Below are 18,957 nucleotides of genomic sequence, written 5' to 3'. Positions count from 1 at the left end.
AATCTATGAATCACTAATGTCACTTCCTGTTTCCCCTCAGACGATGAGTGGCCGTTTTTTCCCTCATCAAGCTATCAAAACTGATGCAGTTCTCAGTCTGGACGAGGACTCGGTTCTGTCCACCAATGAGGTGAGAAATCACACATTCATTCATTACTATAAAGGTTAAGTGAAATGTTAAGGAATATCATATGGTCTTCATGGTTCTGTCATTCAGAATCCCAAACCTTCATCAAGTGACAAAATTGACATTATAATTGAAATATAAATATAATTGAAATATAATTATCATTTTGAAATAGCACTTCTCACATAAATTGCAAAGTAAACTACTTATTTCAGTGGAGTTTTAGCTTGTTGCCAAGCTAATGGCTTCATGGTATCACACATAAACATTCACTCTCTTAGGCTATGTCCACACTAGTGTGTTTTTGTTTTGACACAGTGTTTTAAAATGAAAACGATCGTCATCCATACCGGTGTTTGCACCTCGTTTCAGAAAAGATCTCTGTCCACACTACACAACCAAAAATGCATGTCTCATGACCATTCAGGCACACTTAGGCAAGCGCATACAAATACTGTATTACATACAATGTAAACAGTTGCCGATTACTCTAGTAATAGCTTGCCTCTTGCGCATGTAGGCAGCTGCAGTATTATCCTAAAATATGCAGAGTGTAATGCCGGGACCTCACTTAACGACTAGCTTAAACATTTTTAAGACTGAACTGAACATAGTTACAGACTGTTGCTAACGACTGGAGCAGATTTGAAACACCAACTGTGAACACGGACTGAACGCAACTGTCTCTTGCGCGTTTTGGCAAGATCAGTCGTACATATCGAATTACATTCATAATCGGCCTTACAGTCGTTAAGTGTGTCCCTGGCTTTACTGCACAATCACTTCTAAAAAGGAAAAAAAGTCAGCAAAGTCTCCATGTTATTGTTTACACGGTTGCCTAGGCTGGTCTGTTATTGTTGTTTTTTTTCTGGAGCGCAATGGCAAAGACTATAGAATAACACAAGATGCATCACTCGTATTGTTTTAAATGGGGAAAAGTGCAACACTCAGTATGGCGGAATAAGTCCCGCCTTCTAAATAAGAGCCAATCACCGATTGTTAAAGTAATCGCGTCACTGCAGCTCCAGTTACTATATAAACTGTCAGGTGCGTTTCCACTGCGCATGCGCATCAGCTTGATCCAGCCTGAAAATTTTAGTTTTCTGTCATGAATGGAGCGTTTAGAAACAAAATTTATGAGACAGTTGTTGTCAAATTTCATTGGTAATTTCAAATATGAATTTTAATCGTAAGCTTGGTGAACAGTTTTGGAGAATTTGATGTTTTCCCATTCAAAAACATAGGAGCTGTCCAAGAGGTGTTTCAAACATGGCCACCGAGTGAAATTACTTGACTTTGGTAATGGTCATGTGATAAGGGCTTGACGGATCAGGGAAGGATAGGCAATGATTCAGAAGTCTCCGTTTTGGTCCACCTGAAACACAACTGAGTTTTCAAACTAAAACGAGGTCTGCAGCATTTCCAAAACTCCAAAAGTAGTGGTAGTAGGAGTAGTGTGGACGCTAGGCATAACCGTAGCAAAAGTTTTGGGTTTTAAAACGAAAACGCTAGTGTAAACGTAGCGTCAGTTTACTCCCTCTGTCCTGTCTTTTTTTTTCCACCTCATTATATTCTCTTTTATTCAGTGGTATTTGTGATGCTGCATGTATTGTCCATTGCTGGCATATTTTGTGTTTGTACTGCACTTTGTTAATGTCAATTCTCTGTCTTCATTTTCCCTGAGAGAAGAGATGATATTTGCACACTGCAGCATCAGCAGCCTGCTGGGCTCATTTTTAATTTCTCTCAGCTGTATAATTTAATCAGACAAAAATATGTGCTAGACAAAGAAAAGAGAAAGAGGGAGAGAGGCTATCTCTACTCTGATGTCCAAACTTACAAAAAGATGTTGGTATGTATCTGTATCCTGATCGTGGTGAGAGGCAGGCCTGGGTCATTTTCAAAAAATGGTGAATTTCTGACTTAATGCTTTTGATCTCAACTTCATAAAAGCTGATGGTAAATATTTGTTAACATCATGCACAACTGAATTTACTAAGACGGTATCAAAAGCATTTCAAAACGCAATTGATTGCAGTAAATGCATTTACCTTTACAGTTTTTCTCAGTCGCTTTGGTGCATTTCTCATAACACTATTTACATTTGCACAACAGTTAATGCAGTTCTCAAAACAAATAGTACAAACTGCAAAACCTAGTTGATAACCTGCAAAAGCGTGTCACTTGCTCAAAATGGATAGCCCATTCCTCAAAAGCAAGTATTTATGTCAATGAAAGTGTCAGTGTCATCAAAATAAAAAGTCCTGACACCATCGTTTATGAACAAGATAGTCAAATGGCTTTGTCATGTTTTCATTATGACAGTTTACTCTGTAAATGTTTTCCAATGATAAGAGTCAGATCTTGGTGACACTACCTGAAAATGCTCAATACAGCACTATATACTATTTGCACAGCCATTTGAAAAAATACAGTAAAGTTACACATTACTGTATTTAGTGAGGTAACTGAGTACAAGACACTGAATATATGTATGTTTCACATTTTTACTGCATATGCTCTTTGCAATTCTAATTTGTTCACAGCATTGTGCAAAAAAAAAAAAATACACCATTATTTACAACGAACATAAACTCCCTTTGGGTAGAGCTGTGCACAACTGTACACAATATTGCAGTAGGCCTATATACTGTATTGGAACTGAACATACAACATACATATTGCTGTAATCATTCATGCACATCCAGACGTTCCTCTCTGTCTGGTCACATAATTTAATCTACATCACAGCGAATATCATCTCTTGCTCAATTGCAAATTGTTCAATTTAGGAGACTTTTTCAGGATTTTTTTTTTATTTTTATTTTTTTAAATGACAGATTTTGACAACTAGTTCAACATTTTTGTATGTAATGACTCAAGCAATGAAATGAGGACTATTAGTTTTATATGGAATGACTATTCAGCATTCACAAGTATAGTTAATTTTGACTGACATGACATAAGCAAATGATAATGTTATAAAACAGCAGAGAGTTGTATGAAAGCAATTGATGCATGTCCAAAAGCCTTTGCAATTTGTTGGAAGGAATGAGAAACTGCTACTATGATGTGCACAAATGACTAAATGTTGTGGAGGTTGAACAAACTGTTGTGCAAATGTAAATAGTGATGTGAGAAATGCACCAAAGCGACTGAGAAAAACTGTAAATCATATTTTTCCATGTACACTGAACTTGACCTTGAAGTACAGTACTTTTAATTTCTTTCTTTTAGTATTTTACTTAGTGACAATAAATAATAAAAATAAGTCAATATTTGTATAAATTATTTCATAATTATTTATTTTTTCAGGTATGTTTTTAAAGAAAGCAATACAACAGAATAGAGTCAAGTATTTTTTGTTATTTAAGTACAGTTTTTTATACAAATAGATAATCATTTTAATTAGAATTTCTTTCATTTAAAAATTATTTTACAACCTTATCATTTTTAACGTTCATGACAATATAGAGTGCATTTTATATTGTTTAATAAAGTGTTATATATATATATATATATATATATATATATATATATATATATATATATATATATATATATATATATATATATATATATATATATATATATATATATATATATATATATATATATATATATATATATATAGAATGATATATTTCATTTGGGGTTTGTCAGTTATGTTATGTTTCATTGTGTTTTGCACTGTGACCCATTTTCACACTGTGTCTGATTTGTCATTTAGTTTCTTTAATATTTAAATCGTTTTGGTAACTGAAAAGTCAAGGGACGTGTTTGACATCATATTTGAGGAAAGACCAGTATTTACACTGACCATATATAGAATGATATATTTCATTTGGGGTTTGTCAGTTATGTTATGTTTCATTGTGTTTTGCACTGTGACCCATTTTCACACTGTGTCTGATTTGTCATTTAGTTTCTTTAATATTTAAATCGTTTTGGTAACTGAAAAGTCAAGGGACGTGTTTGACATCATATTTGAGGAAAGACCAGTATTTACACTGACCATATATAGAATGATATATTTCATTTGGGGTTTGTCAGTTATGTTATGTTTCATTGTTTTTTGCACTGTGACCCATTTTCACACTGTGTCTGATTTGTCATTTAGTTTCTTTAATATTTAAATCGTTTTGGTAACTGAAAAGTCAAGGGACGTGTTTGACATCATATTTGAGGAAAGACCAGTATTTACACTGACCATGGTGTGAAAATAATCATCAAATAACTTAATTATAACATGCTCCTAACATGTCACAAAAGTGTTTTAATGTAATTTACTCTTGCTTTAAAAAAATCAGCCAATTTAAACTGGTTTAATTTCCTGTTTAATTAAAAAATTTAAGGGCAGATTCACAAAGAATGAATTGCACCATGATAAAATCCCTTTTGGCACTAGCAATTTCCTCACCTTGCTAGTTACCACTGCCATGATCGCTAGAAAGTGCACTTAAACATTTCTTTTAGAGATAGCCTAAAACAATTTCATTTACCACCTGGGTTCATTTGTTGGTCAATGCAAATTGCCTAATTTACATTAAAATGAGCTGTTCTTTGCTTGGAAAAGACATCAGGTTATGGTTAGTTGAATAAGTTGACATGCTTGCAAAGATTCTTCCAGACAGTAAAATGTCTATTGGGGAGCATCAAAATAAAGTGTTTTTTTACAATAGGTCAAATCAAGTCAAGTCACCTTCATTTATATAGCGCTTTTAACAATATGAATTGTTTAAAAGCAGATTTACAGTGATAACAGGAATATTACAGTAACAGAGATTGTTTTGGCTTTACAGCAGCTCTAGGATAAAGTTATTGTTCAGCTAAAGTTAGTTTTGATTGATGAAGTAAAATTAAATTTTTCTTTTGCACGTTTTAGCGAGCATATTTTTAAGTAAAATTCACATATGGAATTAAGAAAAATCTACTTAATTAAGTTAAGTAAAATTAACAAAGAAAATAAACTCTAGCTTGGTCATTTAAAGTTTGTTGAGTAATTTTTACCTAGTTGAAGTTTACTTCGCAATACTATTAAGTATATGCTTTAAAAAAATCTAAGTAAATAATACAGTAGATATTGTTTGGACAACATATCTACATAATAGAAGTTATGCTGTACCTACTCGAACACAGAGATCTCAATACTTGGTACACAGTACACAAGTAACATCCGATGGATCATTTTTGAGAATGATTGGCTCATTTTGAGTAGACAATTAACTCCAGATGTCACAAAACAGCAAGTTTCTAAACCTAACAAATAAAGCAATGATAAAACAGTGTAAAACAGCTGGAAAACAGTGGGAAATGCTGTGCATGATGGCAACACTAGTATCAGAAAGTTGAGTCAGTTTTCTTAATTTTATAACGTTGATATTTACGCTTTAATTTCTACAATCTTAAATTGAGTACTAATATAGAATGTATACTTTTTTTAATTATTGCCGGAACTAACTTATTCAGGTTTGAAATTACATTTGTTTTTCTGTAGTATTTACTTCACCACAGAATCATTTTTATCAGTGGAATACTCCATGAGTTAGTTGACATGTAGTGGCGAAGTTACTTATGTCTATATAGAAATAAAGTGTCACAGAATAGTTTAATGTTTCAAAGACCTGAATGATATTCCAGTTTTCCAGCAAATTGGCCAAATGAGTGATTATTATTTAAAAGGATTATAAATGTTAACAACTATCATTCCTCGAGCTGTGATATGCAAATCAGTCTGGCTGCAGTGCCAATTCACAAAACATGGCTGCACCATCTGGCAAAGATGTTTCAGGCAATGTGAAGTATTCTGGGATTTATTTATTCTCAGACAGACTGGGTGCTGTGATGATTAGAGTGTCGTATGTCTAAGTTTGATTAAGGCTGAGATGATCCAAAGGCCAGAAAGGATTTGTTGGCAACGCAAGGATAATTCTCCCTTTGCAGTTTACAGGGTGTAGGGCATTTTCTAGGTAAAAACAAAAGAAACACATTTTTTGGCCAGCTTTCCTGGCAGAGTCTATGGGAATATGAAGCTTGTTTGTAAATTCCTAGGCAGGGGTTGGAGAAAAACAATGTGGGAATTAATCTTGTTAGGGAATGTACATTGCAGTTGGATCTTGAAAGATTGTGTTGATCCTCTGATGGTGCAAGTCTTATGTTGAAGCATCCAACAGTAGAAGTTAGCAAAATCACGACTCTCTGACACTATCCTAATTCCAGGGGGAAGTTTAAGGAAATAAAGATAAAAATTCTTTAGATTTATACAACTGTGAATCTTGTATGAGACAGAGAATTGTTTATCATGTGGCCATACAATTACAAAGATCCCTTCACAGCTGCCTGTAGTTGAGAAAAGTGATCAACTTTTTTTATTGATGTTGTTGTTTTGTAAATGTTGTAAATGGCAGGTAAAATTTGATTTATGTCAAAGTAAATTTATCTATGTGTAAATGTTTAATTATGTTGGTAAATTGCAAATGTATAAAACCATTAGTCATAAGTAAAGGTTAGTCATGAATTATTATATATAATGTGCCAGAAGCAGTGGGGTAAGTTGTACCATATATATTAATGAATTTCCTACATTTGAATGCAAAGCTCACTATCACTATTAGACTCAGTGGCACAACTTATAAGCTTTGCATATATATATATATATATATATATATATATATATATATATATATATATATATATGTATATATATATATATATTAAATGGTATAATAGTACTATAAAAATATGATGATGTTGTAAGATATTATTCCATTTCAGTGTTACAAGCGGGGAGAATTCATCCAATCACAATCAGATGTAGAAAGCTTCTAATTTCTCAGGTTCATTACATGTGGCGAAGCTCAGTGTGTGTTTGAAACCTGCTCTTCATAATTCAACAAACTGATGTTTTATTAACTGCAGCTAGTGCATCTTTACCTCTGCCTGGCCAGAATATCCACTTAACTTTTATAGGGGTACAAGATTACAGAACCCGTATTACAAAAGTTTAATGAGTCTCAGTTTCAGTGAGGAAGCTCTTGTGGCTTTAGACAAATCCAGCAACATTTGGAAAGAAGCTTCTACTCGTTTCGCACAGTAATCTGCCACAGTAATTGCCCTTTAAGCGTTTGAGAGGGTTTTAATTGAATAGTGCTGAGATTGTGAGAATATGGCATATTTAGCAGTAGCAGTTTATTTTTTTTTAAGACTGTGCAGCGCTATGGCCCCACGGAATTGATAATTGCATTGTTTCAACTCATTAACTAGCTTATTAAAATGGGAAATGTAATATAGGGGTTGAGTTTTTCTTGTGCGTCAAGCATCATTAGACTGTAGGTACATGTGTGGTGTAACAGCGGCAAAGCAGAGCCCATGGGTTATGATGTCTGTGCTGCAGTTAATGGCCTGAAGAATTGACCAGAAAGGGTAATAATTGTTATAGTACAATGACAGAGTAATATAAATTACAGCATTAATCTAGTGTGTGCTTATTTCCGCAGGTGAATTTGTGTCTTCATCTATTGTATGTTTGTTTTCCCATTTTGTTTTTAATGCACATCTGACTGTATGTGTGCTTGCCACAAATGTTAGCATCACATACACAAAAAAATATATATATTTGAAATATATTTTCAGAATATATTTTGAAATATATTTTTGGAATATATGCAGATATTCGAAATTGGCCCAATAAATATATTTTAGTTAAATATATGTAAATGTATTTTTATTTTTTTTGAAAATATATTTTAGTTAAATATGTGAAAATATTTAGATGTCAATATATTTACTATCAAAATATATATGTTCATATATGTTTTAACTTTTGCAAATTGTTTCATTTGAAATATATTTTGAAATTTAAAAAGTTAACATTTTCACAAACAAACAACACATTTTCAATTTATTTTTTACATTTTTATTTATTTCATTTTAAATATGAGTTCAGCTATTTTTGAGTTGACAGCTGTCCCCAGTTGTCCTTTGGTGGCCTGTGGAAATTTCTTCAACACTGTGTCTGGGGGTATACTGCCTACTGTTGTGTATAGGGGAAAAGGTAGAGGAATTACTATGATCAAAATACATTTTCGACCCTTCTTTAGCAAGCTAAACATTTTATACCATATATTTTGTCATATATTTTACATTACATTTTAACATCTAACATCTAAATCATTTAACATTTAACACTTAACGTCATATATTTTTGTTATATTTCAGAATATATTTCAAAATGATAAATATAAGTGAACAACAATGCAAATATATTTCAATGTATTTGGAATATATGCCACATATATTTTTGACACTTTAAAATATATTTCAATTTTTTTTTTCTGTATGGGATTCCCATTCATCTCAATTGGATCCCCAATTTTGCTTGTGGGAACTCAAGTTTTGGAGAGTGTTTAAAAAAAAAAAAATGTTTAAGTCAATCATCTGAGCCACAAAATTCATGTGACTAATTACTCACTCCAGCCCTTTCATACACCATACCTTTTTTCTTTTACGACAATGTTTCACTTGGATGTACGTCACAATATGAAAGAAAAGATCTGTTGTGCCTGTTTTATCACGACTTAAACTCCATTAGATTATGAGTAGCTTGTAGCTTAGAAAGCTATAGTTCCCATTCAGTCAGTAACGTTCGACGTTACATCCAATCACCTCCAAGTGGTAACAAAATGAGCCAATGAACATTGGCCAGTGAGATTTGCAAGCCAGACCCTCAGCCAGAAGATGTCCACTCTGGTGGGCCAGGAACATCAACTATGATTGGACCTGGCTGAGATGAAGGACGCTGACAAAATTCGCTTTCCTCTTCGGCGACACTGTCGAGGACTTTGCCCAACAGTTCTCGGCAGTCCAGAAGCAGATGGAGGCCATAAAGCACATCCTGCCCCCGGTGTGACTCTGCCACCAAGATGCCACGGGCTGGAGTGCCGTTCTTCTTGAAAAAAAACAGCCGTGACTCTATCTGCCATTCATCTTTCCCACTCACCCAGATCCATAATCAAGGTCCGGTACACATAATGAATGCAGCAAATTTCATTGTGTCACCCACAATGCATTGCTGGAATGGTGTGCCTTAAAGCCGTAATTCCTTACAGCCACGTTATTTGCATGATGTCATAAATCTAGCTCAGAGTCTATGACTAATGCAGCGATTAATCTATTGTAACATTAAGGGGGATGTTTGCAACCTTTTCTTCTGATTTGAGGGTTCATTTTTTAATATGTGCTCACGCTGACTTTGACAGAGCAAGAATGGCTCTCATCCCCTGCATGCAGACAAGTCAGATGTGTTGACGTTGAAGCATGTCTGGAGGCATTAGAAAATCCAAGGCTATAAATAAAGAGATGAGTTAAAAAAGGCTTGTTCACTTTTAACTCCCATTGGCTCTTTTGATAATTTATCTCACTGGAAATTAGCCCATGACAGTTCTTTCAACAGACAATCAAGAGAGCAAATGTTGCTTTTGTTAATTCTACTTCTTTAATCTCCTCTGATGAGTTTCTTAAGCAGTGTGTTCACTTTGTTTTTATCTTAAGTCTGAAGAGATAATGGACAGGAACATTATGTCTTCGTTCTTAAAGGAAAACCAAAAATGAAACTTCTTTATTTAGTTTATTTCAGAACTTTTGTAATCTAAATTGTGCACTTCTCTGTGTTTGCAGGTGGAATTTGCCTTCATTGTATGGCAAAGTTTTCCAGATCGTATTGTAGGCTACCCAGCACGCAGCCATTACTGGGACAGTGGGAAGGGGAGGTGGGGTTATACTTCTAAATGGACCAACGAATACTCCATGGTGCTCACAGGAGCTGCGTTCTACCACAGGTAATCTCCAGAGAACAATACAACACAGACAAAACTGACCTAAAGATGTATTTTTTTCTGTTCTATTCTGCATTATTTCCTTCTATTTTTCAACATTTCAACAATAATATGTAGTTGCATTTTAACTAGGGCTGTCAGAATTAATGCCTTGACAATTGCAATGCATTTTTTTTTCAAGTAATGCAGGATCTGTTTTTTTTCCATCATTTTTTTGGCCAGCGTTACATGATTAAATGATCACGCTCTTATTCAAGCAAATGCTTTTAAACCATTCAAGCGCGATAAGACACAAAAGAGAACTCTGGGAATCTCCTGTGCGCACAAAGTCAGAGACACCGGAGGCATCTGACACCAGGCCCAGTACTTGTGTGTATGCACGACCGGTCAGCTCTTGTATTGGCTAGATGCCCATATGATGTGATTCCCCCTCTGTAATCCCATATGTGTGTTATCCATGATACGGTTTCCTACTCCAGCAGGATAGTATGCCATGTCACAAAGCTCAAATCATCTCAAACTGGTTTCTTGAACATGACAATGAGTAACTCAATATTCTCAAATGGCCTCCACAGTCACCAGATCTCAATCCAATAGAGCAGCTTTGGGATGTGGTGGAATGGGAGACTCGAATCATGGATGTGTAGCCGACAAATCTGTAGCAACTGTGTGATGCTATGTCAATATGGACCAAAATCTCTGAGGAATGTTTCCAGCACCTTGTTGAATCTATGCCATGAAGAATTAAGGCAGTTCTGAAGTGGCCGATGAGCGTATGTCTAAGTTGAGTTTTTTGAGAATTTAAAGGTTTTAAAGTACTGTTTTCATGGTAAAGCAATGTCCCATTTCAAAACAGTTTTCATAGAATTATTTTTGAGTGTTAAAGCTAATTTATGATGATTTCTAAAATATGTGATGTGTTAAAGCTAATTTATAAGGATTACTAAAATATGCGATAGAGAAAAAAAGACAATAAAAAAGTGTCCCACTACACCAGGACGCTGACAGTTAACAGGCTAAGTTTTATTTTCATAAAACTAGACACGGTGTACTCTTCAAATGATGATGTACATCTAATTTTTCATTGAACATTGAGCTTTAAATCATTGTATTTTGTCCTGCCTGGAAGCCCAAGTTATTTATTTAGTGCTTGAATGTGCTCCTGAAAAGAACTTGCAACAAGTGGCCAATAATGAATAATATATATATTTTTAAATTATAATTAGGTGAATTTAAAATCATTATTAGCTTGTTAAAAGTAGCCGTCCCACCGTTGAAAAGCACCAGCTGGGAAAATGCTTGAATTCAACAGTATTATTGATTTTTAATTAAAATACTTTCAAACAGTATAATTGCAGTATAATAGTAGGCCTTTGAGGGCTAATCAACATAAATAATTATGTTGCACAATGTTGCAAGGTAGGATAGAATGAAAAAAAAGAGAGACAAATGTATAAAATTTTTGCAATGAACTTTAGTTCCTTTTTATTTGTTCCAATTGTTTCTGAGACCCAAGCACAGCTGTGGATTAAAGTTTGTGTCATCTGAAAATATCCGTAGTCGGTTTGCCATAGCTAATACAACCTGATTAGCTGAGTTTACTAATCCTTTACAAAAATAAGAAAAATCCTTTGCTTATTTTAATCTGCTTACTTGCTTATCTTCTTCACAGGGCATTACATACACAATAACCAAAACGTCTCAGGTTATGTAACCATGGTTCCATGAGAAGGGGAACGAGATACTGCATCCCCTAAAGAGCGCTATGGGGCATGCCTCTGGCATGACCATTGTCTGAAGCATGAGTCTAAACATGACAATGAACTTGACATTGGCAGGCGGCATGCCTATGACATCACTACTGGTGCAACCATGAGTATAAAAGGGCAATTGTGAAATACGTCATCCAATTCTTGTCTTCAGGAGAGGGCAACTCCAAGGAGGCTCAAAGAGACTCTACAACTCGGAATTCCAGAAAAGGGTGGAGCTCCTTGGGAGCAGAGGCCTAACAGTAGGCCTAGCAACACTTTATCAAAAGAACAGCCGAGGAGGCTCAAGAGAGCCTAACAACTCAGCATTGCTACCCTGTCAAGCTCCCATCAAGGAGGCACGTAGTGCGCCTAACAGCTCGATGCTGCCCCAGGCTGAGCACTGAGGAGCAGTTTCTATAAACGCAGTAGACAAAGATGCTCAAAGGGAGCCTAACGGCTTGACAACACTGCCTCACAGGAAGATTGTCATAACGAGAAGAAGCCTAACAATGTTTTTAACAATGCCATAACAATTATGTTGAGAGACCTCAACATAACAATTATCTAAAGCAAGAGGAGGCCTACCAATGTCCTATACTCAGAACAGCATACCAAGGAGGCTTACAGGAAGCCAACTACTTGATGATGCTATCTGAGGGAGTTGGATGCCTTAGGAAGGAAGGAGTCAGATGTTATTTTAGCCTCTGGGACCCTAGAACACTTCTTTTGGATCACTTCCCTCGGGTCTTTCTTCTCCCTCTGGCTTTCCACCTCCTCTGCGCTGTACCCCTCTGAACCGGCAAGGTATAAAGGTCTTAAAAGCTGCGGAGCACACCTTGACCTCCCTAAATCTACCAAACCACTGTCTCAATGGATGTGCTGAAAAGTTCGGAGGGTGGAACTGATGCATCGAGGAGAACGTTTTTCTCTTTCTCCCAGAGAATGGAGAGATGGAGCATTCAATGCAGATGCCTCGCCCATCAAGAGATAGCTAGCCAGCGTCTCTTCGATCGGAGGCATAAATGCATAACCATACTCCCGCATCCCCTCCACATCAGCATAATTCACTTGAGTCCGATGGATGCAGGCTGAATATGGCTTTCCCCATGATCTGTCCACCTCAGCATGAAGATCTGGAAGAAAGGGAAGGCTAGTATGAGCTGGATTGTTATGTCCTGACAAAAAAACGTTCATCCAAGTGACTACGAGCAACCTTACGCTTCTCGCGCTTCCACGGCAGATCTAATCTCGCCATGGCACGGCATGCATCTAACTCGTCATATGTGGGGCAGGCGGGCTTAGAGCGCTCAGAAACATCTTCAATCTCATCAGCCTCGTCCTGCTCGTCTTGGCTCAAAGCCAGGAGCACGCTCGCTGCCGAATCAGATAACGTGAGAGACAACACATCATCACAATCTGGCAGCTTGCTCTCATAAGCCGCAGATGAATGAGAATTATTCATACCTTTCTCAAACTCATCCGCAAGCTCCAAAACCTCAGTCTCCTACTCGCCTCAGCAGGTCCTGAACCACGAAGCACAGATGGCTGTCTTAATTCCCTCGAGAGGGACAGACAAAAGTGAAGTTTCTTCATAGAAAAACGCTTACAATGCACGCAAACAACCCCATCAAGGACTGAGCATGCATGCTCCACTCCCATGCAAATAATGCACATATTGTGTGTGTCATCAGGTGTCAGAAAACGCTGACATGGATGCAGATACTCTTTCTAAAGGACTTAGCACTAATGCTAGCCATAGTCTTCCAGTTAGACACACATTCAAACAGAAGGCAAGAAAGGTACGTATGTCACTTGTGCCCTTATACTCCCGGTCGCACCAGTAGTTACGTCATAGGATGCCACCTGCCAGTGTCAAGTTCATTGTCGTGTTTAGACTCATGCTTCAGACACCAGTCACGCCAGAGGCATTCCCCATAGCGCCCTCTAGGGGATGCAAGCTTGGTGAATTGGTGAAGATACAAGCTTTCCTGTAGCTCAAACAGTAGAGCGTTGGCGCTTGCAACGCCATGGTCATAGGTTCAATTCCCAGGGAAAGCATGAACTGATAAGAATGTAAATGTGTACCTTGAAATGCAATGTAAGTTGCTTTGGATAAAAAGCATCTGCCAAATGCATAAATGTAAATACATAGAGCCAGGTTTGACTTTAAATACTATTAATGTGCGTATTGTAATAGACTGTTGAATATGCGAAAGTGCAATGCCATTTGAGAGGTATGATCAGTGCTGGGCTCGTTACTCAAAAAAAAAAAAATATATATATATATTACTCATTACTAATTACTCCTTTGAAAAGTAATATCATTACTTATTACTCCAGGCCAACAGTAATTAGTTACACTACTGGTTACTTTACTTTTCCATTACAGCCCAAAAAATTGGTAATTGCATCGTTTTTGAAGTCTGTGGATCCATGAAAGTTTCAGATAAACAGAGTACAACTAGCTCAAACTGATGACAAGCCACTATTTTTTAAACAACTTCTGTTATTTAATAAAGCAGCAGCATAGTAAAATCTGCAACAGGGCTCAAACAGGTAGAACGTACTCGGTTACTAACGTAACCTCGGTTCTCTCTAGAAGAGGGAACGAGTACTGCGTAATAGCTTACGCTATGGGGAAACACTCTTTTCCTCCAGATACTGAAGCCACAAAATTATCCTTAATTTTGTGTTAATGTAAAACGCGTTGCGGCAGCACGCAGACATGGGCGAGACAGCTCACGCGCCCATTGGCTGCTCTGCGGCAACTGCAGCAGCCTATCGAGAGAGGCCCCTCGTGACGACTGATCCAATGAGGGCGCTTCGCGCCCACTAAGTCACGTCCCGTCGAAACGGGTGGGGCCTTGGGCTATAAATATAGCATTCGGGAGGCTGGTTAACTGGTTTTTCATCGCCGGAGCGAACCAGAGTTTGATGCATGCACGGCAGGATATGCAGTACTTGTTCCCTCTTCTAGAGAGAACCGAGGTTACGTTAGGAACCGAGTACGTTCTCTTACGAGAGGTTCTCTCGTACTGCGTAATAGTTTACGCTATGGGGAACACAATGCAAAACGCCGTGCGTGCTGAGATCCCACACTAAAGTCCCACGGGTAGGTGCCCGGGGCTCATACAGTGCATAATCATCAGGGACTCACAGAGAGTCCGGAAAGAGAGGCTGATTAGCATCATTCCCTAGAATATAGTGCTCTATAAAGAGCAGGTTATATCAAGTGTTCCATACAGCCAGGGTGAACTCAGCCTGGGCTGATATAATATCAGGGGGACTTACACACTGCCCACAGAAAATATAGTCGCTCAGTGAACGACGCTGTAACGGTTTCAGTATTCTGAGCCGGTAGTGACGGGCAGATAATACTGGTTTATTAGACCGAGAGCAGCTTGGCCTGCAAAGCGGGAACTTCTAGGTTGTAGAACCTTATAAATGTAGACGGTGAGGCCCAGCCTGCCGCCATACAGATATCTTGTAAAGCAATCCCACTAGACCAAGCCCATGACGAGGCCATGCCTCTCGTGGAGTGCGCTTTGACACCTAACGGGCATTGTAAGCCCTTTGATGTATAAGCCAGCACTATAGCATCAACTATCCACCTGGATAGGCTCTGTTTCGACGCGGCCAGTCCCTTAGAACGTCCGCTAAACAAAACAAAGAGCTGCTCCGTCTGTCTAAAGACAGCTGAGCGAGACACATAAGCTCTTAATGCCCTGACTGGGCAAAGGAAGCTTGCATCTCCCTCCTCGTCAGAGACCGGTAGGGCTGACAGGGAAATGATCTGCGCCCTAAACAGGGTGTTGAGGGATTTAGGAATGTACCCGTGCCTCGGTTTGAGTATGACTCTAGAGTCGTTAGGCCCAAACTCTATACACGTCGCGCTCACTGAAAGCGCCTGCAAGTCCCCTATGCGCTTCACTGAAGCGAGAGCCAGAAGAAACACTGTTTTAAAAGACAAATGTTTCAGGTCTATCGACTGAATAGGCTCGAATGGGGCGCTTTTCATGGCCTCTAGGACCGTGGAAAGGTCCCAAATGGGGACTGAGGGGGGTCTGGGAGGATTCATTCTCTTAGCTCCTCGAAGGAAGCGAATGATCAAATCATTTCTTCCCAGTGACTGACCCAGCATTGGCTCAGCAAACGCTGCTATGGCCGCCACATAAACCTTGAGCGTGGATGGGGCTCTGCCCTTATCCAGTAGCTCTTGTAGAAAGGAAAGAACCTCCGACACTCCACAGTGTGAGGGTGATATGTCACTAGCTGCACACCAGTTAGAGAACACTGACCATTTCGAGGCATAGAGCCGCCTTGTAGACGGGGCTCTGGGCTGTGTGATTGTGTTTAACACTCCCTCTGGGAGTTTAACGGGTACCCGTTGATGGTCCACGCATGCAGGGACCAAAGCTCCGGGTAGGGATGCCAGATCGTGCCGTTGGCCTGCGAGAGGAGATCTCTCCTCACTGGTATCGGCCATAGGGCGGTATTCGTCAACCGCATCAGAACCGGGAACCATGCTTGGTTCGTCCAGAATGGGGCCACGAGTAGTACTGAGCATGGTTCCCGGTTCCAAAGCGGTTGACGAATACCGCCCCATGGCCGATACCAGTGAGGAGAGAATCAGGGAGAGTGGATGCTCTGTACTACTCGTCCAGAATGGGGCCACGAGTAGCACTGAGCATCCACTCTCCCTGATTCGCTCTAATACCTGTGGTAAGAGCGTGACGGGGGGAAACGCATAGAGCGGGTAGCGGGGCCAGTCATGGGCCAGTGCATCCCTGCTCTTGGAAGAAAAAACTCCGGACAATGAGCATTTTCTTGAGACGCAAATAGGTCTACTTTCGCTTTGCCGAATGTTTTCCACAGCAGTTGGACTGTCTGCAGATGTAGAGACCATTCCCCTGCCGGAACATTGTTCCTTGACAGTCTGTCTGGTCCTATGTCCAAAAAACCCTGCACGTGCGTCAGCCTGTGAAGGGCTCTGGATCTGACGCCTCCTTGGTGATTTATATAAGCCACCACTGACATGTTGTCCGAGCGGACCAGAACGTGGTGATCTTTTATCTGGGGATGACTGCCAGCATTTCCAGGCAGTTTATGTGCAGAAGCTTTTCCCGTTCTGACCACTGGCCAAAGAACGGTCTGCCCTCGAGCAGCGCTCCCCATCCTGAGGTGGATGCGTCCGTAGACACCACCCTAACACTCGAGGAAGTCCCCAGGCTTACACCTGATCGGTACCAGTCGGTTACTTTCCAAGGTTTCAGAGCTGTGATGCATTTCTGATTGACCTTGAGACGAAGCATACCGGAAGTCCACGCTCTGCGCGGTACTCACGCTTTCAGCCAGAACTGTAGCGGGCGCATGCAAAGCAGACCCAGCTGAAGTACTGATGATGCTGAGGCCATGAGACCCAGCATCCTCTGAAATTTCTGAGCGGGACAGACGTGCCGCAGCGGAAAGTGTTCGCTGTGCGCTGAATATCCAGTGTGCGCTGCGGTGACAGTCGTGCTATCATAGACAGTGAGTCCAGTTCTGTGCCCAGAAAAGATATTATCTGGCTGGGGAACAGAGAACTCTTGCCCAATTGACTCTGAGACTCAGATTCTCGATGTGTTCGAGAAAAATGGTCCTGTGCTCTATGAGCTCCGAGTGTGATTGAGCTGAAATCAGCCAATCGTCCAAGTAGTTCAATACTCGCATGCCCCGGAGTCTGAGGGGTGCGAGCGCTGCGTCCATGCACATTGTAAATGTACGGGGTGCTAGGGACAAGCCGAACGGTAGGACTGTGTACAGATATGCCTGGCCCTCGAAGGCGAATCTCAAATGTTGCCCATGACGTGATGCTATCTGTATTTGAAAATACGCGTCCTTCAGATCTATTGACATAAACCAGTCTCCTCTGCGAATTTGCACGAGGATTTTCTGGTTGTGAGCATTCTGAACTGTCGCTTCACAAGCACTTTGTTCAGCTGTCTTAGATATAGTATGGGTCTGAGACCCCCGTCTTTTTTTTTTTTTTTTTTTTTGGTACCAGGAAGTATCTCCTGTATAGCCCGCCTTTCGCTCTGAGCTTGAGATAAAGGCTCTATGGCCCCTTTGCTCAACAGTTTCAATATTTCGGCTCGAAGTAGGTGTGCTACTTCTGTTTTTCCCGTAAGTTTGACGCGCGTCGCACAGCAGCGAGGGCGTCGACAAAACTGTAGCGAATAGCCTCTTTATAATGTCTAGCACCCACTCTGAAAAACCCCGGGAAGCATTGCCCATGCATCTGCATGAATGGCTAGGGGCCGAATGCGGAGCGCGCTCTGGTCGCTTAGCGACAGAGGAGCTTCAGTGTGCTGTAACATAAGCGTGGCGCTTATGACATTTGAGGCAGGGGGCGCGCTGATCATAGCGGGTAGACTGCCCGCGCTCGACTCCTCTGCGGCGGTCAACCGAGAGGGGGAGGGCTGGGCGAGTCCCGTAGGACTTGTCATGTCTATGAGTGAATGTGGGCGCGGGATAGCGGGCACATTTACTGCACTGAGAGCATTGTCTGCCTGAGCAGAGTGAATGTGCGCTGGTTTCGTTTCTACAGAAACCTTGAGAAATGCAGAGCGTAGTGTTTGTGGGCACTGGGCAGTGGGCACATTTACTACGTTTAATGCGCAATCGATCTGGGTCGATTTTTTTTTTTTTTTTTTCGCGAGCCCTGTGTGACGGGCTGTGCTTGTGTGTAGGAATGAGCACTGGGCAGTGGGCATTTTTCTACACTCATAACACCATCGGCCGAGGCCGGAACACCAGAAAATACACTCTTATGGGATTTATCTGGGTAGCCGTAAAAGCGGCGTTTGTGTGCAGGCAAGTGGGCTGTGTCGCCGACTTGTTTACTGCAGAATACACTGGAACAGTCGCATTTATCTGGAACTGAGCGAGCGAGAAGTTGCCATAGAAACAGTGTTTAAGTGCAGGCGAGCGGGTTGTCCAATGTGCTCGTTGGCTGCAAAATACGTATCTGCAGTCACCTTCAAGGGAACTGACAGAACGAAAGCATTGACGGCATAATTTTCACTGCTGATAGACCCGGGATCGAACAAAGGTCTCTCGCGCGAAAGACTAAGAATGTGCCACTAGGCCACAGGGGAAGATACATAATCAGTCAGTTAGCGCGTGTATTATCAGAGAGCGTCAACATACTGGCGTTCATTTGCAGGCGTGCATGTATTACAACAGGCTCGTTCACTGCAATACTGAC

The 18,957-nt window shown here is 39.9% G+C and overlaps 1 protein-coding gene across 1 annotated transcript in view; it reads left to right on the top strand.

Annotated features, from left to right (window-relative positions):
* Positions 1–18,957, top strand: part of LOC308698974 (exostosin-1) — a gene marked incomplete at its 5' end in the record, with an annotated part of 490,507 nt that overhangs the window by 453,056 nt on the left and 18,494 nt on the right. Inside the window, 2 exons of the mRNA XM_081379482.1 lie at positions 41–130; positions 9,803–9,963. Of these exons, the coding sequence (XP_081235608.1) occupies positions 41–130; positions 9,803–9,963 (251 nt within the window). The remainder of the gene's footprint in view (positions 1–40; positions 131–9,802; positions 9,964–18,957) is intronic.

Source organism: Scardinius erythrophthalmus (genome assembly GCF_964197995.2).
Source record: "Scardinius erythrophthalmus genome assembly, chromosome: 11".
Classification (NCBI taxonomy): domain Eukaryota; kingdom Metazoa; phylum Chordata; class Actinopteri; order Cypriniformes; family Leuciscidae; genus Scardinius; species Scardinius erythrophthalmus.
The sequence above is the reverse complement of the archived record's forward strand: the minus strand, read 5'-3'. Positions and strand labels throughout refer to the sequence as shown.